The following is a 25884-nucleotide window of genomic DNA, read 5'->3' as shown; positions in this document are numbered from 1 at the left end:
AGCTAGACACAAATGTTTATTAAAGAGCCATTTGCTGACTGCTCACCCCCTTCACTACGAAACACCTTCTGAAGGCATTTTTAAACACTTCTACAAAATCTTAATTTGAAATGTATCTCGTCTTTGCACTCATTGAGAATAAGTTGATGTGTCAGTTGGAGGCTGGCATCAACCATTTTTGGATGATTGGTTTCAAATCCTCTAATCAGCTTACCGTCCAAATAATTGAGCTGTGTGTTGAGGAAGCCCTCTGAGGCGTCAGTGAAGACATCCTCCCTCCAGCCCCGGGGCAAAATTAGAGCTGTCATTTCCAGCCCCCCACATTGCCCACACTTTCCCGCGACAGCCAGCCAGAAGCTGCTTCACTTGCCCAAGAGTACCCTGACCCCCAACTCCCTACTGCATGTGTAGCTAACAGAACGATTTTATTTTTCTAAGAAATACTAATTTAGTATACATGTAGATTTGAAGCTCAGATTTAGATACATATTTTTCTTCTATTTTAACAAAAATTATAACCCTGACTAAACTACTTTTACCAGCCACTCTACAAAACAACAGGAGACACACTGTGATCCTCACAGAGGAAACCCAGCTCACAAACGATATATGTAGTGAGGAAAATACATATATTAGTGTGGGCTAGAGTAACCGATGGAGACGGAGAGTTTCTACTTGCACAGGCAGCCCCCAATGGGATTTAAAATGAAGGTGGCATCCTGTGGGGTGATTTTATCCCATGCTGTCCTTGCTTAAAGAGAAAAAATTATTGCTTACAATAGGGATGATACAGCTGCCACCTTTAGCGCTCCCTTTCTGGCCATCCCACCTGCTGCAAAGCCCCCTCAGGAGGGTGAAACGCCAGTTTGCAGCAGAAAAAAAGGCACTGACAAAGTTCGCCCATTCCCCTTGAGCTCACACCTCCCCTGTCTATACTGTCCAGGACACCTGCCTCTTCCATCCCCCTTTCACAGCTCTCCCTCATTTCCAACAGCTAAAGGAGAAATGGGTTGGGAGCTGTGTTTTCCTCTTCCCTCACAAACTAGCATGTCCTGGTTTTTATATCTTCCCTTTATTATCTTCCTTTTATTATCTTCCCTTATTTCTAGTTCTCTGTAATTACATATTGGGACATCAAACAGTGAAGCAGGGACTGCTTTTGAAGCCTTTTATAATTAGCTTTTCTATTGTGTCCTCTAATACCTCCTCTGGCTTTAGACTTACTTTTTTTCTGTTCACAACCTCCTGAACATATGGTGGTAAATATGCAGCATGCTGTGAGCTTCACCTGGAGTCTACTTACAATATATCTGCAATGTAAATAACAGACTTCGTGTCAGTCAATTAATCACACACCAGTGGTTTGCAGAGGGCAGGCAGATTGCAGGAAGAGAAAACAGGGAGTGGTGTCTTGATCAGTGTCGGACTCCAAGTATTAAATATTACCTAAGCCAGTGTGCTTATGTGGCATCACTGCTTTTGCTAAAAATAGTCTGTTACAGTTGCATTAGATATTGCTTGATATCATAACGACTCAATTCAAGGCCAAATTCTCCACTTATCAGGACCAGTTTGATAACATTTCACCCACTGGAATCATGATCCCATTTCTACCAGCACAGAATATGACCCAAATGCAAATTTCACAGAAAAATTAAATTTAATTTAAAGTGATCCCAGGATGATGCACAAAATGTAAATGTTGCTGTTCTAGTAAAAGTGTTTCCTTTTGCTAAAACTAATTCAAATGAATTACTTTACAGATGTGTTTTATTCTTGTTTTTGCAAGAATGCATATGAGCAAGACAAAGTACTTTGTTTACCTGATTCACTTTATTTAACTCAAGGGATTCATAAGCATATCATCAATTACAGTTGCAAACAAATCATTTTATGTTTAAAAAAAAGGACTCTCTACTTCAGTAGAGCTTTTTTAACTTGAAGATCTCAAATGATTTTCTGCACTACATTTAAACCCTTGTCATTCCCATGGAGGAAAAATGAAAATATAGAAATAGATCACCTAATATTTAAACACACTTGAGTGGAGCACAGCACGGAAGTTAAGACCTAATAGGAAGAATATTCTTAACAACAAGAAAAATCTCATTGAAGGCAAAGAAATAACCTGTTTACGGCTGAGATTCTCCTGTGCCTCACTGTACCTGGCCCCGGACTCACCTCTGCCTGCGCTGGTACCCAGGAAGAGCCTTACCCCGGGGCTGGCTTCAGGCAAGGGTACTAACAAGTGCCGTCAGCCACCTTCCACCCATCTTAGACCACTGCAGGTTGGCCCTACAGGTCTCCAGAGGGTTTGTGTTATTGCCCTCACCCTATTTCTTCTGACACTTTATTCCCATGGGGATCACCATGTCCTCCCTTCGCAGCCACAGAGCCTGCCCTTTACAGAAAGCTCCTCTTTAATCAGTAGCCAAAGAAAAAATTCAGGGACTAGAGCAACCTTTGGCTTAAACGCCACTGACTTCCGATAGTCACCAGAACTGGTTATGTGTCCAGGACAACAAATTATCTCCCAGACACGACTAGAAACAGAAAACCAACTGCTGCTCCTAAGGCCTTTGCTGCAAGGGTAGGAGCAGAGGCATCCCGGTGCTGGGACACCCCCGTCCCCCTGGGGACCCCCGCTGTCCTTCATTCATACCCACCCCAGTGGAGGGGGCCTCTCTCCCCATCACTGCCAAGCTCTGCTCAGCTGGGACAGGGCCACACAGCTCAGCAGCCACCAGGCCACCCCGAACGTGAGCTAAGCCCCGGGACAGCCAGGCCCTGAGGCCCAGCACCCCGAGGCTGGGATCCACAGAAGACGCCGAGTAGAGTAGTTTTTATTTGCAGTGGGGAGATATAAAGTGTTTTCAGTGGGGATCAGTGCCTCGTTGCTAAATCCCCCAGCACCTGTAGGGCATAGCAGAGACTTACTGAGGCCTTTCTGTGCCCGGGGCCTGTGCAGTGTCCCTCTCTGCTTGAGTTCTGCTGGGACTAATAAAGAGCTGAGCTCACCTGACGTCCTGGTTCTGGCAGGGATAGGGTTAATTGTCCCCAGGTTCTGGCAGGGACACAGGAATCCCATCCCAGGTGAGCCCTGCCCAAGGGGGGAGCCTGAGCTGCCAGGGGAGGGGGCAAGTAGTCATGCTGGGGAGCCGGCTGAGGGTCCCAAGCCCTGTTGGTGACCCGGGTCCTGTCGGTGAGCGGTGGTACCATAATAGCATTCGTACATTCCTCTGTCAGTGTTATTGTTGTTGTTTTCTTGTTCCCTTTGCTGTTCTGTTAAACTGCCTTTGTCCCAATCCATGAATTTTGCCTTTTTCTTCCGATTCTCTCCTCGGGGCTGGGGAAGGGGGTGGGCTGAGAGAGCGGCTGCGTGGTTCTTTGTTGCCCTCTGAGGCCAAAGCAGGACACCTGATTGTCTTCAGTTTCGGTGAAGGCATTACCCTGGGTCTTTTCCCTCTGCTGGCTACTGATTTCCATCAAGCTTTCCGGTATCTAGCATCTTTGAGGAGAGTGCCTTAGAAAAGACCCCGTTCACATAATTTTGCTTCAGAGACAATAGCTTTATTTGCGAGCGTAAGCACGCAGAAAAGAAACCACACCATAGCAATGTGAAGAACATTTATTTAGTGTATTGGTCTATGGCACCTTGCTAAGCCAATGAAAATAGCACCAAAGCAGCAGAAACAATAAATATAAAGGAACATTTTAATACTATGGACATTACTATGCAGTGGTCACAATAGCATGAGTAAAGGGACGTGTAGGTGTCTAAAGGATGGCAGCTCTTGGAGATATGTAAAAGCTAGCAAAGTTCATTTTTAAAATATATTTTAGAGAGCATGGGTTTGAAGACTTTAAATGAGTAGTGCAAAAACCATATACAGCTACAGGAAGGGCCAGGTTGTACATTGAGTTTCCAGCCCCAAAGGAGGGACAGGCGAGGCTATGTCCCCAGCCTGTCCCCGGGACAGGACGTGCCCCATGGCACCAGCCAGCTCATTAGGGATGTAGGGCAGCAAAGCAGGGCTTGTAAGGGGAGCAGGGCTGTGGGTCAACACCAGCTCTGCCTCCGGACAGAGCTGCCGTTTCACACTGCAGCCCCCACTGGATTCAATTAAGGGGCTTTTTTCTCTGGACAGGACTTGACCAGGGAGCAATGCTTGAGTCAGAAACAAAGACAAGCCCTGAGGCAGAAGTTCTTATTATATTTCTAGGTTAATTTATAATCGTAATGCTTTTACTCTTAAAAGATAAAGTAAGTAAGATGGTGTTGTGATTAAGGTGCAGAATATCTAATTTAAGAGGTGCCTGAAAGGAAATCAAGGAGTGCTATCTATCAGGAAGATAACTGTAGAAGGATCAAGTCTTCCCCCATCCTCACTATAAATCTTTCACTAAGAACTACTAGGTTATAAAGAACAAGAATTTCAAAAAAATAAAAATGAAAAAGGAGACGTGTTAAACACTACCTAACAAGCTTCATGACATGAGCACAAAAGTCTTAAATTCCATGTCATAAATTCAATACCATCAAAAGATCTAGCTACTAAGCCCTCAGAGACAGTACTGTGTAAGTCAAGCACAATATTGAAAGACACTGAAATCTTTAATATGTGTTAAATATTTCAAATTCATAAATCTGATTCACAGAAATCTCACAGAGGCATCATCAACCATTTTTTCCCTTCCATTTTTTTATAGATGTGCCACAGTTTCTGCAATTAATAGATGGTCCAAACATTTACAGAAAATGGATGAGCCAGAAAACTGCTCTTACGGACATGATTGCATGCAATCATTATGCCTACTCCAATAAACACACCCAAATATGCCAAGATTAATACCTGCATATGTTTAAATTACCACTTCGAAAGAGATTAGGTTTAAGGCATCCCACCTATTCCCAGAGGCAGCATGCAGTGATTATTCCTTACAGGTATTTTCATGGGGAAAATACCATGTTCAAAAGTACTGAATGTTGTGATACTGCCGTATATAAAACCCTCTCCTTTTAGTTTCACATTTAGGGCACATAAGCCTTTATTTTCCGTTTAAATGTACTAATCTTCTTAACGGTATAATCAAGCCTCTAATATATAATATTATCAGTTTATATTTAGAAGGAATAACCGTCACGTTAGTGGTGATGGACATATCTCTCCATTCATCTGACTGAATTACCCTGCATAAATCCCTTTCTCCAATTCATTTCTGCAGAGACAGCAAGCAGCTTTATTTTGTTTAAAAGCAAATCATACAGTTGCAAGATATTTATAGTTAATATGTAAAAACCCTGCTTTAAGTTTGAGAAACGTTTTCTTTCTTCCTCCATTTCTCATAGGGAAATGTTCCGGTTTGTAGCTTTTTAAATAACACAGGATTTTGCAGGCTACAAATTCAACAAAAGGTATTCCTACAGTGAACAAGTCACAAAAACTTAAATTATATTTGCATCCTTCCACAGCTTCATGTTCTTGGAAAGTAAAAATGAGCCTGAGCCTTTGGGTACATTTAAGTAAGTTTATATTTAAGCATATCACAGGACTCTTTTTTTCTTTAAGCAGAACTGGGATATCTCCCAGTAATTCCTAATTCCTGCCCAATATATTAGCAGCTTTTTACCACATAAAAGATGCCCCAACCAATACAAAATCTAAGCCAGATCTAAGCCACAGAAACGTGGTCTTCCTGGGAGATATTAAAGGGGGATTTTCAAACACCAGTTGGGCTGTCTTTTGGCATAGGATAGGAATTAAGTTAGGCCTGCCATGACACAGACAGTAAGCATAATAAATAGCTGCTAAATACCCAGGATCCTGAAATATATTTTAAGATCTCTGCCACTCCACTCACATATATTTCCTTGTGGCACCTCTTCTGATTCTGAAGAGCACATTAAATGATTAGCCACCCAACACGTGTGACTATTTATCTCAGCAGCAATCTGATTGCCAGCAACAGAAAAGCTCAAGAAGCAACAAAACAGCCAGGTATATAACAAAGGATATCATGGAATATGTTCTTAAGAGTATAACTAAAAGAAATTTATTATTATACTTTCATTATACCTAAACATTTCCATTTGTTCAAGAGGAATAGAGGAAATGTGGTGTGTTGTTATAATTAATTCCTGGTTTGCCTCGTCGTAAACATCTATACAAAGTACCAGCAAGTAAAACCTAAAACTAAAAAGGCCACCAAATTCTGGTCTAGCTAGTTACAAAGGCATCAATCTCTCTTTATATCACAGCACAGTGTTCTTGACATAAAGAAAGCACAAAGAAGATGATTCCCCTCTAATTCAAATTCATTACAACCACTCTGCATGCTAAACATCATAAACACATGTTAAATTCAGCAGAAAAGATGAGAACTGAACCGGCACGCAGCTGGAACATCACCCAGATCGTTTGACTGGGGCATTTTTTTCCTACCGATACATCTGCCTAGCAGTCTGCGGGGAAGTTACTGGACGGAAGCTGTCGATCCAGCTAAATTCTCTAAGCAAGGAGCCCAGCTCTTCAAAAAAGGAGAGAAGAGGGGAATAATCTGGTAAACTGAAAATCTGTCTGCTCCCTCACGCATGGTCATCCCTTCTGCCTCAGCTTTCTGCACCTGGACACCGGGATCAGGCTTGGCCTGACGCAGCACTGCCCCAGGAGGGATGGAAACTGCCATCCACATGTTTAGCTTGAGGAGTAAATTAGTAAAATTTTCAAGCAGAGAGTAGTTAAAGCTTGTCCTGCTGCCCAAAGCTCTTGTCTCATCACTCGTATTACATGATGAGGAGCTTCAGGCTCTGCGGGCGCTGACCTCCTTTCATGAGGACCACACTCCTCCACCCTGGGGAGTTGAAAGCTGGAGCGCTCCAAGGTGTCAGACAGAACATGCAATTTTTGTCAACAATTTGGCCAGTCTAAAGATTTGAGGTACTATGCTTACTAGCACCTGTATGAGTTCTGCACCTCGTACAAAACCTACATGCTCTAGAGAAAGTACACCAATTAGAAAAAAAAAAGTTTCCCTGTCTCTGACTGTTTGCATGTAGAGAATAGTTGGTAACTGCAACAAGCGCAGGCTTTGTAAATCTGGAATGAAAGCTTAATAGTTACAGTGCAAGTCACTCAGTCATGTTTCTTAGCAGTTAAGTGATGTGCAATCAGAAGAAATACTGTATTGCAATTAATTTTACAAAGTGTTTTCTCAAACGGAAAATGTTGCAAATAGTTGGAGAATTTGCTGTCTACTGCAATGTCACTAATTGGGAAAAAGGCGCTTGGGAGTAGTTGGACATTGGGGTTTTGGGCAAGGTCCCAGAAGAAGAGTATCCACTGTGTAATACACCACTGCTGCTTCTCAAAGACAGTTTAGAGTTTAAAACAACAATTTGTGCTAAGAAAACAGCCAGATGCCATCGCATTAGCTTTCCCTTGGTGATGAATGGCATGAAAGCTCCCTAACATCTGCTACCACTTGATGAAACAAAACTTACATCTCTTTGAGTGAAAAGGTCCACAGATGCTCACTGGAGTAATCCCGGCTGCCTGAGGCTGGGGAGGGACTGGTGCTGCCAACCCCAGCCAGACCCTCACCTTTTCATCTCTGCTGGTAGAGGTAAACTCTGCAAACATCACAGCTCCGCTGTAACTCCATTATACACCATTTAACCATAGGTTGAAGGAAAAGCAGGGCAATGAGGAACACAGGGGACCATTTCCCTGAATGAAATAAACCTGCATCTTTCAAAGCCAATTTCCACATCTGCTCTGAGCAGTTCATTTCTGTTTGAAGTGGACAGCCCTGTAAATATTATTCCTTGAAAAAAAGGTAATTGTAGAGAAAAGAAGGACTATTTGTCTAGTTAAATGAATGCCAATTCTATCAATGCACTACAGCAGGTTTTCAAGTTCGGAAGCAGAAATGTCCTTTAACTGTAGACATCCAGGAGCCAAGTGACAGATCTCCTCTAAGCCTTTTTTACTGAACACTGAATCAGGGAAAAGATTTCTGCTGAAAAAGAAAACTGAACAATGACTAGATGTAAAGGAAAATGTGGCCAATGTATATATCAGAAGCCACATAGCAACTGCAGGTATCATAGAAAATACTAGTTTGTTACCTTGGAAATGTCAGTATTGCTACCAACCGCACTTGGGTGCCTTAAAGACCGGATGATTATTCTGTAATTTATTTTGGGAACAAACGTGAGGGGAGTGGTGCTGGTTATTTGTCTGAATCAGATCTGTTCAGTGGCCGGAAATTAAATGGTCAACTTGTCAGAAGTAGAACTGTTCGATTTTTGGTTCAGTGACCAAAATGAAAAGAAAAAGAAAGAAAAAGAGATCAGCTTGGGTTAACATAAAAGGAGAAGTACTGAGGGGTTTAGCACAAAAAAATAAATTAAAATATCAGTTAGGTCAATATGAAAATCTTCAATGAACCCAAAAAAATTAGATAAAGAATTTTGTTCAAGCAGAAAAGTCTCATTTCATTTTCTGATTATGCAGCTAACTTCTTTTTTTTTCTTTTTCACAGTCAGTTTCACAATTAAGATACTTTTCCAAAACAAAAATCAAAACTATGTTTTGAAAACATCAGTAATATACTTCAAATGCTTCACTTCCCCCCATTTTCCGTTAAAACATTTACCAAACTTTACTCAGATACCTTATCAGTTTTTATAGTCGCAAAACCAGATTTTAAATTAATTCAATTCAAACATGGCAAGTCCTGCTGAATCAATTCTAAAGTCTTGTGTCTCATGCGGGAATGCTATCAACTTGACTATCTGACAGGGTATCAGTCATCAGCAAATCAACTATAATAGTTGGAAAGCATAAAAATGTTTGCCAGAGGTTTTTGATCTTTCTACAGATCAGAATGAGGTTCTGAAGGCTACAGTCTTTTTGGGCCAGAGTCAGAACTGCTCTACAAAAATATTTAATGCTGGAGTTTAGCCAGAGACACTTTTTTTTTCAAACATACTAGGAACTTTTTTTTTACAGCACTTTATAGTACTGACTCTTTAATTTTAATACCTGGAATCTCCACAAACTGCACTTTGTTAAACCAGGATCTTTGCCTTGGCCAGTTGCGCTGTTTTGTTTCTCTCTGCAGTTCTTGGTATCGATAACCATTTCATCCAGTGTCCAGATGAATGTATCTAATTCTGGAAGGAGGGTTGTTCTAGTAGCGCATTTCCCCTGTGAGATAGGAACACTGGAAGATTATTGTGGCTTGGAAACCACAGCTTGTTCAGCCAGAAAGATAAATATTATCTATATTTCTTGTTCTTTCCTATCTATTGTATTGTCCTGGGGAGCAGTGGGAAAAGTGGAAGGTAAATGGCAGAGACCCTGCCAAGCCCCATGACGTGATGGATGACTTCTCACATCCCGGGGCCTGACACGAAGAGAGGCCACAGAGGGTTGTGCTGCTGTTTTCAGATGTTAAAAAGGCCATCGCTTTCATTTCTAGCACGGGAAGAGCCTCCCCATGTAGGACCTGCACGGGCAGACCCAGCTCTGCCATGAAGTATTCCTCTGCAACAACATGGGCAACTTACATAGGAAAGCTGCTTTTCTGTGTCCTTGCTAACTCATTTACGAATATTCTACCAGACGTGTTGAATGCTGTGACCACAAAGTACCTCTCAGCCACAGAGAGAAGAATATTCCCAGATTTCTCTAAGTCTTCTGGCCGGCGAGTGTTGTTTGCTCTCTCTTTTCCCTATTCCTTCCCTCCTCTCCAATGTTCACAGCACAGGGATGGACTGTCAACTTTCACAGTCTCTCTGTATGTTCCCAGGGAACACCCTACATGCACTACCCGTGGATGTACAACAACACACAAATCCCTTCAAACCCAAGCTGGGGAAGGGCAGGAACCGCCTGCGTATGCAATGTGGCAGGATGAGGAGAGGAAAACAGTAGTTGCTCCCAGATACATGCCTGTGCATGAAAGGGAGCTTGCTTGATGGATTTCCCTGGACAAACCAGGGTTTTGCTTCTTTGCCAGCTTTTGATCATCTGACTGCACTCTCAAAAGTTACATCGGGGGATGGAAAGAGGGAAACGGTGAGACCCCTTACACTGTGTGTTTTTCACCAGCTGGACTGCTCTGTGTACAGCCACATGGTGGCCAGGCACTGGAGTGGGACAAAGGATGGGGTGCCATCGTCTCACCCACAGCAGCAAGGAATGATGAGCTGGACAGTAGAAGACACAGCCACAGCCACAGCCACAGCCACAGCCAGAGCTGAGGCTGGCAGGCAGACCCTCTTCTTGCCTTTCAGCTCTGTCAGGTCATACCCATTGATTTACAAAACTATGCTTCAAGCAGACACAGAGAGGAATAAATAACTGGCTAATCTGAGGCATTCATAATTTTGCTAAGTGTGGTGTAAGAGCTCTTAGCGTTTTGTCTCAGACCAGTTTATAACTCACTCCCCTCAGCCCCATGTGTGCAGCCCTGCCTCCTGTGGGAAACGAGCAGCTACAGTCCTGTGTACCTGTAAGTAGATGCCATTCAGGGAAACACACACAGACCTTCAGCCCCATCTCAGATGATTAATCTGCTCACCCTGCTGAAGAAGAGCAAGGGTTTCTCCTATGTTGTGTCTTGCAAAACCAGAGAGAAACCAGCGACCACCCTGCACGTCTGCATGCCCTGAGGCTTCTGCCTCAGGAAGAGACACAGCAATAGTTTTCCACGTGGCTTCACAAATATTTCCAACACCTAGTGAACCCCTACACCCAGAAGGCTGGGTTTATTAATAAGACTTCTCATCCACCAAACCTAAATCAAATTTTACTCCAGGCATCTCAGTCAAATACTCTGAACTGTCCCCTGGAGCTGCTCCCTCGTCTGAGTAGGCAGATAGGAGAAGGGTAGGAGGAATGGGGCTGGTTGCATGCGGGGCCACCATCCATCTGATGTCCTCCCCTGCTGGCACCTGGCCCTTCAGCAAGGAGGTGGGGACAGGCTGTCCCCAAGGTTAGCACACCACCTCCCTCTCAGGGAGCAGGGCAAAGCATCCCCCCAGAGAGGGTCTGTGTGGGGCACTGGTCCCACTGCTGGGCTGGATATACCCCATGGTGTTTGTCACCCCAGGACATGGGAAACTGGGGCAGCACTTAGACACGGCACTGAAGCACTCGCACAGTGTGCAGAGAAACCTGCAGCACACTCAATTTTAGGAAGGAGGTCAATGAAGAAGTCTGAAAGAAGGGTTTTTTAAAAAACTTAGGGTAGTGTAGGATAAAACTTGCTCCTGAAGGGAGATGGATTTGTCACCTGCTGTCACTCAGGGCTCTTGCAGGTTGAACTTCAACAGATGCATGCTGGAAAAGAGCCATTGATTTTGCCCCCCAAGGAGATGCTTGTGAAACTCTCGCAACCAATATTAATATCAAAGTGCCTAGAGAGGAGCAGATAACAGCTTCCTCTGTTTTGTTCCCAGGATGAAGAAATATGGCAAGAAGGACCTTCCAAAGACTGTGAAAAACAGCCTTCGCTTTGCAGTAAAAGCCTTTGGGAAAGTGTCTGAACTCCTCACCTGCTCCACTGCGGCTTTCACAGACCACTCATGTCCAGTCCCCCCACTCATGTCCAGTCCCTCCAGATACCTCCTAGTTTCTAGACTGGGATGTTCACAGAACAGGCATTGCCTACAACAGCTGGTGAGGAAACACTACAGGGCAGCACTCAGGAATGTCCTGATTTCCTGGGAAGACCAGAGATCCCACCAGGGTAGAGGGAGAAGAGTAGAGGGTGCTGGGGGCCTTGTGGAGACCACTACCATCATGCAAAAAACACATACATCAAGCAGTCTCCCCAAACATAAAGCCACGCTGGCAGCAGTGGGCCGAGGGTGGATAACCACCAACTACACCAAAGGGAGTCTGGAGTGCCACAGGTGATGCTGTGGCCAATGAGATGAAAAATGAGCCCACAGGTGCCTCTGCCTGAAGCTAAGCTGAACCCAGCTGCCCAGGAAACACTGTGGTGCCCAGAAGGCATCAGCTGCTCCAGACGGTTGCAGGAGACGATGGCAGGGAGCCCGTGGCACCATGCCCGGCCGTTGGGTGCCATCTCAAGCCCCAGCCAGAACCTCTCCAGCTGCAGAAGGACAGAGTAATGTCTGGTCCTGGACTGTGGAATAAACAGGCACAAACCCTAATGCCCCTCTCAAACCCTGGTTCTCTCTCTGTAAGCAGGACACACACCACTCTGACTTTGCCTCATTTAAGACAAACGCTTAGTGAGAGATACACTAAAACAAGACTAAGTCTTTAAAAAAAACCCCACCTCCATGACCCTGCTCTTCCCTTTAGGAAAAGCGTAAAAACGTGTGTCGCCCATGGGAGGCATCTGAGCACTTGGGGGGACCTGGGAGAAGGTCCCACAGGCGTGGACCAGGGGGATCTCTGTCTCCGTGACCACCGGCTGTCGGCACAGCCCAGCCTGCGCCACGTGAACTGCGTGACACACACTATGACTTCCATTTTCCAGGACTGACCTGAGGGGAGGGGGAGCAGAGGAAGACTGCCCGCCTGAGAAGAAGGCACTGTCTGACAAACTGGGAAGGTCTTTTCCACAAGCAATTTGTTCGTGGGCTTTGACAGATGTTGCACTGTCAGAGTTTGTCCTGTGTTTATCCCAGGGGCCAGTCACAACCTGAGGAGAGTGGAGGGGGGGAGAGGAGGAATTGGGAATGACACAAATATTCCAGCCACACATTTGCACTCTGTGCACCTTTCATGCCCGATGAAAAGGCAGGAAATGTTAACACAAAGAAAGGAAGCATGTTAAAAAGACTGAACCTTTCATCGGAGACTATTGAAATTCTCATAACAAGGGCCGGTATGAAAGGTTGCTTATTCTCAGAGGTAAGACAGTGCCGTTTCCTTCCCTCCCTGTGCAGCAAACACTCATGACAAATCTAAACCACAGCTGTAGGGCACAAGACACACAAAGCAAATAAAGGTTGCATCTGAATCCATCTCCCTTGTATCACCACGGCTGTTACCAGATCGAAAATCATACTTCAACCAGTCAATGCGCAAATGCTGCGATACTGTGCTATAATGTAGTGCTACAGTATTTCAAAAGCAGTGGCCTTAAAAAATCCAGATCAAGGCAACAATAAGGAAAATGGGAAATGCTGCCAGTCTGACAGTCTCGCCCTATTCTACCTAATGAACCAACATCGCTTTGGTGGAATAATCAATGCGGGAAACGTTAGAGAAATGTACTACATGCCACCCCGCAACAGTAACCTACTTATAAATCATTTATTGGTCACCTTAGGTCTTGAAGCACAATGTTTATACCTTGTTTTATATATCTCTATTGATATCTAATTACAGCTATTCATTATTTACAGGATTTTTTTTTATTATTATTTTTACTTGAAAGCTTTCAGTATGGACAGATTTCAGCAAGTAATTCCACAGATAAATCATACATATTAAAAAATACCTCCTTTAAACTCAGAAAGCAGAAAATAGGTGCACTATCCCCACTGAAACAGCATTTTTGCACCTTTTCACCATTTTCTTCCTTGACTTCAATGCTGGGCGATGCGCTACGGGAAAGGTCCGTGCACAGACACCAGCCCCCACAACGAGCTCTGGCCTCGGACGGTGAACGCACTGAGGCAGAGATCATATTCTTAATGTATACAGACGTGCCCAGCGTAGCCTGCCCTACCCAGACCAGTAATACCAACAATACTGTTTCTGTCCTACAGTCAGATGTCACCTGACAAATGTGGGTCACGCCAGCACGCCGTGCTGACTTTGATTTCTGTTATTTGGGGCAATCAAGTCTCCTTTGCGGGGGGTGAAGCAGCCCCCTGATGGGGGGAGAAAGGATTTAACCAGAGATTACATCTCTTCTGCAAATTTGCAAGAAAGGCTCATTTAGGCCTTTGTGGACCTTCTACTTCCTTTCATCAGTCCCATGCCTGACCATATCTACAGCTGAGCCATCTGCTGGCTGCTGATTTGGCCCACAAATTAGAGCGATGAGAGCCGAACCCATTAAAATTTAACATCTTCCCTAGCAAAAATGGTTTGTAAGAGGCTGTCAGCTGTGACCTTGCCTACCTCTTTCTTTTAAGGTCAGCATCCTTCATCAGTTTCTGGTCAAGAGATTTTAAAAGCACAACCCTTTAAAATTTGCAGACTTACCACAAGAACTCTGGGACCAGACGAGCTTCAGAAACATAGACAATCCATTGGTCAACATCAAGATTTAGAAACTCACATTCACTCCAAAATGTACGAGTACAGCTCAGATCTGACAAATTCAAACTATAGACCATCTAAAGAACAGGCCACAGTATTCAGAAATCAGCCTTGCTTTTCCGAAGTTCAGTTTATGCAAGAAAATCCTAAATACAACAGACACAGACAGGGTGCATTGTGGGGACTTTGGTGGATTAAGACATTTTTAGTAAATACTGACCCCAGATGAAATCGTTATTCGCTACAAAATCCTTATGCAGCTGCAGGATATTGCTAAGGACCTCAGAGGAAAGAAGAGACTCAAACACCAAGGGTTTTCCCCATTCTCAATAACTCCCTTTTCATTGCTACCTATTGCCAGCCTCATGTGTTTAATTTAAGTGGCCCTTAAGATTTACAGACTAATCCCTGGAGCTAACTGGACTCCCATGAACAAAAATTTCTACACACCTCTTTAAATTAAAATGAAAAATTTGGGAAGTCTCCCTTCTTCCAAAGATTAGAGGAGGGTGTAAATAGATGAGAGAAAGGTTTTGAGGGAATATCCTGCAAAAGACTCAAGAAGCTAACTTGTTTCTTGGGCTGATGCTGGAAAACATGGACTGAAATCTGCTTTTCTGGTACCAATGCACCATCACCTTCTGCACACTCTACTTCTGCTGGCTTACGAAAAGCTTTCTACACTTTGACGTAACTGGTAGAGAAAGCATCCATAACTGAGTTCCCGCAACTCAGGGATAATCCTGTTTATACCTCAAGCAGCATCACTACTTGCTCTCCAGTTATTTCTCTTCTCCTCCCTCGCTTTGAACTCCCAACACCTTTTTATTTTTTAATAAACTGAATAATAAGAATTTACAATAAAAATACCCACCAGATCAAGCGGTTATCAGAAACAGAAGTAACCCTAATGAAAACAGATACCAAGTCACGATCTGTATTTCTTAAATACAGCAGCTAGTAACAAAGGTGGAACTGGCCAGACTTTAAACAACTTTTTATCAGTGCTGAAAGAGTGCATAACTACCACTTAAAATAGTTGCAAACTTTTTTTTACAACTTATCAAAGCAATGGTTCCAGACAATATACTGTATATCTAAGAATAGTAACAGTCATTGATGGAAACTGATAACATTTGGGGACCGAAGGTTAATCCGTTCTGGGGGAAAAAAAAAAAAAAGGAACAATGGAGGGTGAAATAGAAACTCAAGTCTCATTAAAGAAAACTGTTTTAAGGGCAGAATTATGAGTTTTAACATCAATCATGGGAAAACAGCTCAAAGTTGTTCCTAAACGATCTAAATTTGAAACCTTGGGAAAAAGGCACTGTTTGCAGTGAGAGCAAAAAAATTTTAAGGGATAAGGAAAAATACAGTGTAAAGGTAATTCATTTGTACTTTTTAAATGCTTCAAATTTGACTGTTCATTTTTAGGTTTCTGTGATTAAGGGCAGCGAAGACTCAACTTTCAGTCAAGTTTATCCTTTGTTCTTTATGCATTTCCAATGTACTTATCTGTCCATAAATGATGGTACATGCTCTCAGCACTAAAGTGAGGTTGATGGAGATAATTAAAATTGACTGCAGATTGGAAATAAAACCAAAAGAACTTGTATTAAAAATTTCAATATACTGTTGCTTTTTTTTTTTTTTTCCTGAAGAAATTACGTTCTGCTCTGCAGATTACAGTGGAAAGCCCAGGAGAAAAACAAAACAGGATCACTGCTATCCAAGAGCAAAACTACGAGCAAGCCAAGCAGGGCCTGATGCAGCTCTCCAAACACAGGACCACCACTGGGCTGGAAGGAAGCTGAGCAGGTGCCTATGTTAAACCGGTGCACACTTTGTCAGTTTGCATTTGAGAAAGCGCTTAAGTGCTTTGCCAGCTCAAGGACTTAATTAAATTTGAAATAAGCTAATTCAAGGAATAAAAGTCTGCCAAAGGTAATAAAATTGTTTACCAATTTATCAAGTCAGTCCTGTATATAAAAGAGCATATTTATATGCAGCATAGGTCTGGTCCTATTCAATCAGTGAATGCATTTTTAAATATTTACTGATTACGGGAATAGGGCCAAATCTGGAGTATTTTTAAGGGTTAGGGGAGAAGCACTAAATCCCAAAGTATCTAATTTATCTATGCAAAGTAGGGAATACTATTGCCTTAATTTTACTTATGAAATTCAGAGGCACGGGGAAACTAAGTGCCGGATTCAGTGTGTCAGCGAAGCCACTTGCAGAAGCTCCTGTGCTTGCCTGGTTCCCAGGCAAGTGGCTTCTGCCCCAGATACCGTCCCTCTCCCGCGGTGCGGGGCAGCGCAAGGGACAGTCGGGCAAACGGACGACAGCCAGTGTCACAGCTCCGCCGGCTGCAGAGTATCTAAACAAATTAACAGAAAGTTCTTGGCTTATTTTTTTAATGAGAATTTTTTCTCATCCAGCCCTTGGCGTATGGTTTCATCCAATTCACTCCTCTTCGAACTCGATGCTCTTGGATGCTGTTGTCACCTGTCCCTGTTGAATGAAGGGGCAGTAAGTGCAAAGTGGGGCCTCACTGGAACTTCCGAAGAGTCGGAGCTGTGTATTTTAATACGTTCTCTGAGCAGGGGAATTTGCATTGGGCATATGTAAATCTCCCTTTGTCTTGTACTTCTGTACTGCATCTCAAAACTCCACCTCTGTGTCCCCACAAGACCGCCTTTAAAGTTTGGTTTTTAAATGAAAAATGCTCAACCAGTGCAGACTGGCATTTCCCAGTAACATTAAACTGCACTGTATAAGAGCCCAGATTGCTTCAAATTATTTCTTCAGATTGTATACTTTTGTTTTTTTCTTGTGCTATATTTAACATTGATAATTGTTATATTTAAAAATATTCAGATGAGATTTTAAAGAAAACCTGAACAAGTGTGCTTAGCTCAAAGACATGTCTGCTGCGCTGTGCATAGCAAAGAGGCAGTGCTTCCTGCCTTGTTTTGGCACAGGTAAGTGTTTAATCAGTGCACAACACTGAAAAAAAAAATTACCATTGCAAGTTAGAAACAAGACACGAGGCCGGCTCACCCCGGGGTGTACCTGCACCTTGTGCTGTGGAAACAAATTAGGTTTCAAGTTCAGCCTGCGGACTTTCTTCTGTGTCCGAGAGAATTAGTACGACCCTTTCAATGCGTCCAATTTGTTTATCCTTTCTTAATACAGTGGCTTGAAAGGACACCGTGACATGCCTTGGTTGCAGCCCCCGGGGCAGATGTTGGCCGCTGGCAGTGATGACACCGAGGGCAGAGGAGCGCCGGCGCTGCTTTCAGACAGAAAAGCACAACTACGGTGCAAATTTCAGACGGGCGACGGGGCAAACAGAACCATCGGGGAAGATGCCCCTTCCAGCATCCTACCGACACGCCCGGGCACCTGTGCGGGTATGGCCGCGGGGAAAAGAAGCGCAGGGCGGCTGCGCGGCGGCGCGCAGGGCCGGGGAAGTGGCGCGCAGCCGGGGCGCAGGGGCAGCAGTGGCTCCGCAAAACCTCTGGGCGCCCCGTGAGAGCGAGTAGGTAAAAAAAGAAAAACAAACAAAGAGGCAGAGAGGTACATTCATTTTGCTCTGTCAGATGCAAAACAGAGACGGAAAATCCACCCTTGGCTACCTGAAGGGTCTGGCGCGCAGCTGGGGCGTTTCTCTGCGAGCTGCTATTTTAAAATTCAAAAACCCTTTTAAAAGGGCGAGAGGCAGAAGAGCATCCCCGGAGAAACACACACATCCCTGCTCCTCACCCTGCAGGGCCGGGGCAGCCGGGCAGCCCTGCCCGCGTCCCTGCCCGCGTCCCTGCCCGCGTCCCTGCCCGCATCCCTGCCCGCATCCCTGCCCGCACACGCCACAAACCCCTCTTCCCAGACCAGCAACGGGGCTTAAACACCGGCTGCAGGCTGGAAAACGCGGCAGCAGCGAGGAAAGGCGGCGATTCTGTTAATTACGTGTCTGAACCATATTTTTTAAAAATACAGCGTTTAAAATTGGGCAAGACGGAAATTCCAGCTTCTTTTTTCCTCTGCACATCTGTGGCTCAGCAGGTTGAATGCAATTTAACTGACCTGAGTCTGTATTACGGGCTGGAAGATGTGGGGCTCTAAGGAAAAACTGAACCTGGTGAAGTCATATAATTTACATAATTTACATACGTGTTTTTTTAGAAAGGACACCAATATTTTAAAAGCAAAACTTTCATATGAATTTGGTAAAACCATACTTTTAAAGACAAAAACTTCAGGACCCGTTAGGTCTTGTGAAAATGAATATTTGATGTGTTTGGTTTTTCTGCCTTTACAATTAAAAAATCAATTTGATTATTCACATGACTCAAGGACTCTGTAATTTACCTAAAACTTAAATTCTGAGCTGGAATATATCAAAGTCAGAAGTTTAACTCCATCTTTAGCCGGGGACAACTACGCAGTATCTGTTTCTGAGCAAGGTGTTTTAAATAAATATTCGTTTTTAATTTTCCTGAGTTTTTAAGGCTTACTGCAGAATTAGCTGCTGTCATGTAGCACTGCAAAACCTCAAGCAGAGACAAAGGGAGAAGAAGGATTAGGGAATACACCTTTAAGCGATCTTCCGTGGTTATGAATTAAAAAAATGTTTCGCGCACGAAAGTTTTCTGTACCGAGAAATGGTGATAAGGCTGTTGAACAACACAGTCGCTGCTTTACAGGGGCACTCTGCAGCCCAAAAAGGAGTTTTCCACAGCGGGCAGCAGCGTACCTGCCTGCGAGGCCGCGGCCAGCCCTGGGCTGTGCCCCTCACCCAGCACATCACCAAAGGAAGGACCCTACCCGCGTGAACAACTTCGCCCGCTCTCTTTAATTCCCCTCCACCTGGGCGTTTACAAAAAGCAGATGTTTTATCATTTCTAGGCACGACCTTCCATCTTCAAAGCCACCTGTGAGTGCCTGACCCAGCGCTCCCGCCCGCGGCTCCTGCATCATTTCCGCGGGGAGCAACAGGGTGGCTGCCCCGGCCAGGGCCGCGCTGCCGGGGGGGGTCCGTGGTCCCTGCGAGGACACGTTTTGGTGACCCGCGGGTGGCGGCCGCCAGCTGCGGCACCGCACAGCCCCCCCCCCGAGGAAAGGGTGACGCGCTGGGTGCGAGCCGGGTCCGAAAGCCACCGCAGTGGGGAAGGGACAGACTTCCAGCAACTTAGGAGGTTCTGGATCCGGCCCTGGGCCGGTTAGGCAGAGGGGACTCGGAATTTCCTCTGGCTCCGGGCTGCGGGGGCCTCGCCGGGGCAGGGCGAAGCGGAGCCGCGCCGGGGGCGGTGGCGGCGGTCCCTGCGCCCGGGCGGAGCGGCTGCCGGGGCAGGTGAAGACGGTCCCGCCGAGCGGCGGAACCCCCTCGCCGGGGCTGGCCTGGGGCACCGCACACGGCCGCGCTTTTCCCTGCCCACCTCGCCCTCCCCTGCGCGGCTGCGGAGCCGGGGTGCCGCTCCGCGGTGCGGGACCCTCCCCGGGCCCGCCCGCCCGCCCTCCGCGGGGGGATGCGCAGCGCCGAGCACGGCGGGCGCCTCCACCTACCGTGGTACTCCTGGCCGGGCACGTAGGCGGCGGGGCTGCCCGCGATGTGGAGGGCGATGAGCACCTCGCCCTGCTCGCCGTCGCCCTCCAGTTCGCCGTGGTGGGTGCAGAGGAAGAAGAAGGGCGAGAAGCGGGCGCGGGGGGCGGCCGCCCGGCCCGCCGCCAGCAGGGCACCCAGGGCGGCCAGCAGGCAGGGCCAGCCCCCGGGGACGCCCCGCCGCCGCTCCATGCTGCTGCCACCGGCGCCGCTGGGGCATCCAGGGCACGGCGGGGCCGCCGCGCCGCTCTGCTCCGCTCCGCTCGGGACGGGGCGGGACGGGACGGGACGGGGCGGGCGCTGCCCCCCGCCGCCGCCCGCGGGAGTTGGTGGGGAGGCGGGCGCGGGGCGCGGAGCGGAGCGCGGTGCGGACAGAGGCGGCCCCTCCGCGCCCGCCGAAGGCTGCGCCGTCCCCGCCTGCCGCTGCCGGGGTGCGGGGCACGGAGCTGGGAGTGCGAGGGCTGGGAATAATTTATTTCCCCCGGTGTCGGGGTGGGAGGGAGGGGAAGGTCCCTCCCCTCCTCCTCCTCCGCCTCCTCCTCCGCCGCCGCCCGCTCCTCCCGCTCCTGGCTCTGCGCGCCGGTGTGCGGTGCTGCCGCTGCGGGGACGCGGACTGCGAGCTGGGCTCTGCTGCCCGCCCTTTGTCTGCCTCCGGGTCTCTCCCCCTGCCTTGCCCTGCCCCTGTCCCTGCGTCCCCGCCCCAGCTTCTGCCCCGTCTCTGCTCCTGGGTCGCTGCCCCTGGCACTGCTCTGGCCCCTGTCCCTGCCCCTCGTCTCCGCCCTGACACCTGAGTCTCTGCCCCTGCTCACTCCTTGCTTCCGTGTCCCTGTCGCCCGGCCCCAAACCTTGTCTCTCTACTTCTATCCCTCTGTCCATCCTTTTGACCCATCCTTCTGCTCCAGCCCCTGCCCTTTTCCCCTGTCCATGTCTCCTCGTCCCTCTGTCCCAGCCCCTGTGCACCTGCCCCAGCCCTTGTGCTTTTGCCCCTAGCCCTCTGCCCCAGACCCTGCCCCTCTGCCCCTGTTCCTCCCACAGCCCTGCCTCTGCTGTACCTGCACCCACTGCTGGAGAAAAGTGAGATTTTTACTTAAACTTTCTCCACTACCATCTTCAAAATTATACACGTGCACACAACACCCCCGGCGGTGTGTCCTGCAGCTCAGGGAGGTCAGTGTGTGAGTCCCTGGGGAGGGCAGGTCCCCGGGAGGGGGCTTCAGGCCCCCAAGAGTGTGTGCCCCAGCCCCTCATCCCAGGAAGAGGAGCAAACCCAGCAGGGACCACCAGGGAAATGAGCAGCTGAACACGAAACACTGGCAGGTAGAATAATTCATAAAAACATACATTTTTAACAAAGCAGGGCTGGCAGAGGGACCACAGCATCAGGAGAGGGGAGCAAATCTACCAGGGTTTAAAGCATCCACCACGCTGATGCTGGATCCTGACTGATGCCCAGAGACAGCCTGGGTGAGCGGTAGTGACATGATGTAATCGGAAAGGAGAGCCTACCTGCCAGCATTTTTGAAGTACAAAACTGGCACGGTCCAGGGGCTCCCTCCTGGATTGGTTTCAGTGCCAGAGGGAAAGGTTCCCTCCACGGAGGCGCGAGCCACACGGATGGCACCATGCAGCTGCCCTACGTCCGTGCAGGCTGCTTTGCTGGCCCACCTCCCGCCCAGCTGACGGAGAGCCCATGCATGGTTGCCCAGGGGACTTCCTCGCCATCTGCCCGACCTGCCTTTTCTGCTGGCTTTGCACCAAACCCAAGTTTGCTGCCACCAGCAAAACTTTGCTGCAGTTTCCCATCTCACTGGGTTGCACCTCGCTAGGGATGGAGCGAGGCCATGTCCCTCGTTGGCTTGGATGGATAAACGCACTGCGACACGATCCTGCTGTAAGGACAAAAGAGACTGGAGGTGCGTGGTGTAGGGGACGGGGCTGCTCCCACCATTGCTCCGGCTGGCGGGCGTCCCGGGCCACTACTGTGGAGACTGAGCTCCACAGCAGCCGCGGAGGAGCCAGTCTGGCTCTTTTAGCTGGCTTCCTTTTTATCTGGGTTATTTATTTGTCAGCTTCGGGTATTTGTTTGTTTTGGTGCTTGTTTTTTTTTAACATCTGTGCCTCCTCCATAAATTTCAATGCTTGTAAAAGTTAAGGACTAATAATATAATTTCCTGGTGCCAAAATCTCATGCAGGCAAAAGCTGTGCGGGCTTGCTGGGGAAACGGCTGCCAACGGGATGTGTTCTCCCTCGTGCTCTCCTGCTTCCCTCCACCCAGAGGTTGCCAGCGAGGCCAGGCCGTGCCAGAGGGGCTTCGGCTGAGCAAATGCACTTTGGCTCATGCTTCTTCTGCCCAGCATCTGTGGAAAGTCAGCCAGTCAGTTTGGGGGGGCCACCAGACATAGCCAACTCTGTTATTTTATAAAAGAGAAGGTGGCAGGGGAAGGGAGTGATGGGGCTCCCGTTGCTGCAGGAGGAGGGGATGCTGGCTGCCTCTGCTGGGGTCCCGCTGCACCAGTTGCCAGCAATGCCTTTTCTTTTTCTTCAAGAGATAACTCCCTAAATTAACTTGGGAGTGTGGGGGTAGCTAATCTGCCCTCGGATTTCGGGGCTCAGACTAGCGCTCCCTGAAGTTGCTGGGATGTGGATAGGGTGATGAATTTAGCAGTGAATTTAGGCTGATGAATTTTAGGCAATTTTCTTTGTTTCCAGCTGCTTAGTACCCAGAGCAGCCAGGACTGTTAGTGCAGCCAGCCCACCCCTTTCCTCTACAAGCTCTGTGTGTCACTTACCAGTGAGGGGACATTCAGTAAAGGAAAGCAAAAAAGGTAACATCTCCACTTGGAAGCCTTGTGCCTCTCCTTAGTCACCTCCTTCTTCTGTTTCTTTATGTTATGCCCCTCTCTCTCTCTCGCCTTTCTCCTTTGTTTCTTACTCTTCCACAAGACCTCTAACCTCTTCATAGAGCAAGTCAGGGAAGTCCCACGGTCACAGCTCACTGTCTCATCCAGGCTCTGTCGATGGGGGAATCCAGCAGAGACCCCAGATTGCTAATATTCAGGGATGCAGGACTCAAAAGGACCATTTGGGACCTCAAACAGAATCACAGAATCACAGAATCTTCTTGGTTGGAAGGGACCTTTGAGATCATTGAGTCCAACCAACAAAAAAACCCAAAAACCAAAAATCAACAACAACAAAAAAACCCAACACCAAAACCAAACCAAAACAAACACCCACCCACAACCACACACCACACCCACCCACAAACAGACACAAACCAACAATCTCAGGCACTAGAGCATGCCCTGAAGTGCCATGTCTACACGTTTCTTAAATACCTCCAGGGATGGCGACTCCACCACCTCCCTGGGCAGGCTGTTCCAGTGCCTGACCACTCTCTCAGTAAAGTAATTTTTCCTAATATCTAATCTAAACCTCCCCTGCTGCAACTTCAGACCACTTCCTCTGGTCCTGTCATTATTCCCTTGGGAGAAGAGGCCAACACCCACCTCTCTACAACCTCCTTTCAGGTAGTTGTAGAGGGCAATGAGGTCCTCCCCTCAGCCTCCTCTTCTCCAAACTAAATCTTCAAACTAAACCCCATTTCCTGCACCCACCAGCAATAGTGTAACAGACATTTAATCCAGACAAGATACCTGCCTTTCTGGCCCTGCCCATCTAGGTCAAAAAGTGCTTCCCAAAGCTGTCCTGCACATTTCAGGCTCACCTCCGCATAGAAGAGCCATCTTAATGGTGCCCATCAGCAAAACAAGGGCATTCAGTGTATTGTGAAAACCACAAACCCCACAATTTTGCATGTCCCTACAATAGCAGGCAGACATTTGCTGAGAGTATGTTTGCAGGGAGCTAAGGCTCTGGCCAAGCCCCCTGCATCAGAGGGAAGGAAGAAAAAGAAGCTTCCAGCCCCTGACAGTCTTTGCCTGAAGGAAAATTTCTTCCTGGTCCCAGCTCCAGCACAATCTCACTCATATGAGCACAATTTACCCATAACTCACCCCAAATATCATCTGGTCTGAAAGATTTTGTTATGATCACACCCTGCTCATTCACTGTCCCTGCATCCCAGCAGCCTCTGGCATGGCTGGGCAAGGAGAGAGTCTCCTGCTGGCCCCACCAGGCTGTCCTCTCTGGCTTGCTGGGTGCCACCAGCCACACACAGGCACATGCTGGTCCCTGGGTGGGTTTTTGCATTGGCTTCATATCCCTCTCTGCTCTGGGTAAATACGGTAACTGGTTTCTGAAGACGAGGGGTTTACGCAACGTCTTTGGCCAGTGTTTCTGGTCCATCCTTCTCCCGTTGACAGCAAGGTTAGGATATTATTATTAACAACAATAAAGCAGCTGATTTAAGAAAAGTGACTGAGTCCAACCTGCCTGTATCAAAATAAAAGCTTGTGAAAATCATAATAATCTCTATTTCCATGCTCCTCTGATCCAAAATTATTCATGTGAGGTACAACTGTTCCCTGTTGAAGGCAGAAAGCACCTAATACTGCAGGACAGAGGTTCCAATGGGCTTTAACCCCGCATGCAGTATTTTTTTAACACAGAAAACAACAGGGAGTAAATCGAGATGAGAAATGAGTAAAGACTGCTGTCTGCAATGGAGAATGCAATAGGTGGAATGTAAATAATTACTTAGGAGGTACAGGCCCCTTCCAAGCATGGGCGGTGGGGGGAAATCACAGCACAGATGGACGTGGCTACAGTCCATATTAATTTATGGAAGTGATTATTCAGGCAGTAGAGCTGCTCACTTCATTCAGGGAGAGAGCTCACACCCCAAAAGCAGAATTGAAAAGCACGTTAACAGGCAAGTAGCTGCTGTATTAATGTGGCTACAGCAGATCATTTTGCAAGGGCCAGTGTAGGCTGAAGAATTATTAAATAACACTGAGCAATAAGGAACTTTGTCCAAGCTCCTTGGGTCCGGGTAAAGGCTTCCATAGAAGAACGTAGAAAAACACTCTTCTCACTGTCACCATGTGGAGAATCCTGATGCATGTCTTGTCCCCAGCTTTTAACAACTTTCTGTGACAAAAATTAAGGAAACTGCCTAGACTGCCTACAAAATCAGCTGCAAATCAAAGAGCTATAGAGGACCAGGTTGCAAGTACCATTTATTCATTGCAGTAAAGCACGTAATATCTGAAAACAGGACAGCAAGTTGAAGCACTTCCGACTTTCTTATGCTAATAAAACTTGCCTGGATGCGTTCCTGTCCAGCCTACTCTAGATGAACCTGCTTTGGCAGCAGGGTTGGACTAGATGATCTCCAAAGGTCCCTAACAACCCCTACAATTCTGTGATAGACTATAAGATGGACTTTCCAAAGCGAGATCTTTCCATCAAGTGTGTTTATTTTCCACTCATCCACACAAGCACGCTGTGTTTCCTCTGTATGTGTTTCCTCTTGACCACCAGACAAACACAGAAAGCAAATCTCCTCTTTCTGCTGCTTGGAAAGTTTTGCTGAAGAAAGACATTGCTAGAGGAGAACGATGTGATGGGTGTGCAGAAGAAACAACCTTTGAAGCTGATACAAGGGATGAATTGCCCATGAACACTTCACTCCTGAAGAAGCGTTGCCACATTGCTGGCAGTGGTGGTACCCCTGGGCCCAGCAGGCACTGTAGCTCAGGCATGTTCTTGTTGTCCCGAGACACAAGGGATGAGTTTTACTGCACAACAGTTGGTCTTCTGGAGGTGGGGAATGCAGCATATTCAGCAAGTAACTTGCACTGAAACTACAGTACTAAGCTGCTTGGTGCTGGTGTCCTGTCCCACCCCACCCAACCCCATCCCATCCCATCTGCTCTTGTCCCAGATGTAGACTAGAAAAAATACAACTTGTTGAGGTGGACCTCTTCTGCTCACCTCAACAGGTGGGACATCAGCACCGTAGATGCTCTTCAAGTGCTGGCTGGAAAGCCCTTCCTCAGTCATTCCAAGGTTTAGGGGTCTCTTCATGATCCCAATCATGGAAATAAATGGGGAAG

At 47.0% G+C, this 25884-nt stretch overlaps 1 protein-coding gene across 1 annotated transcript in view; it reads right to left on the bottom strand.

Moving 5' to 3' along the window:
• Positions 1-20055, bottom strand: part of RELN (reelin) — a 292013-nt gene extending 271958 nt beyond the window's left edge. The window contains exon 1 of the mRNA XM_074169082.1: positions 19827-20055. Coding sequence (XP_074025183.1) covers positions 19827-20055 — 229 coding nt within the window. The remainder of the gene's footprint in view (positions 1-19826) is intronic.
• Between the last annotated feature and the right edge of the window lie 5829 nt (positions 20056-25884).

Source organism: Numenius arquata, chromosome 2 (assembly GCF_964106895.1).
Source record: "Numenius arquata chromosome 2, bNumArq3.hap1.1, whole genome shotgun sequence".
In the NCBI taxonomy this organism is placed as follows: domain Eukaryota; kingdom Metazoa; phylum Chordata; class Aves; order Charadriiformes; family Scolopacidae; genus Numenius; species Numenius arquata.
This window is presented reverse-complemented; position numbering and strand designations above follow the sequence as displayed.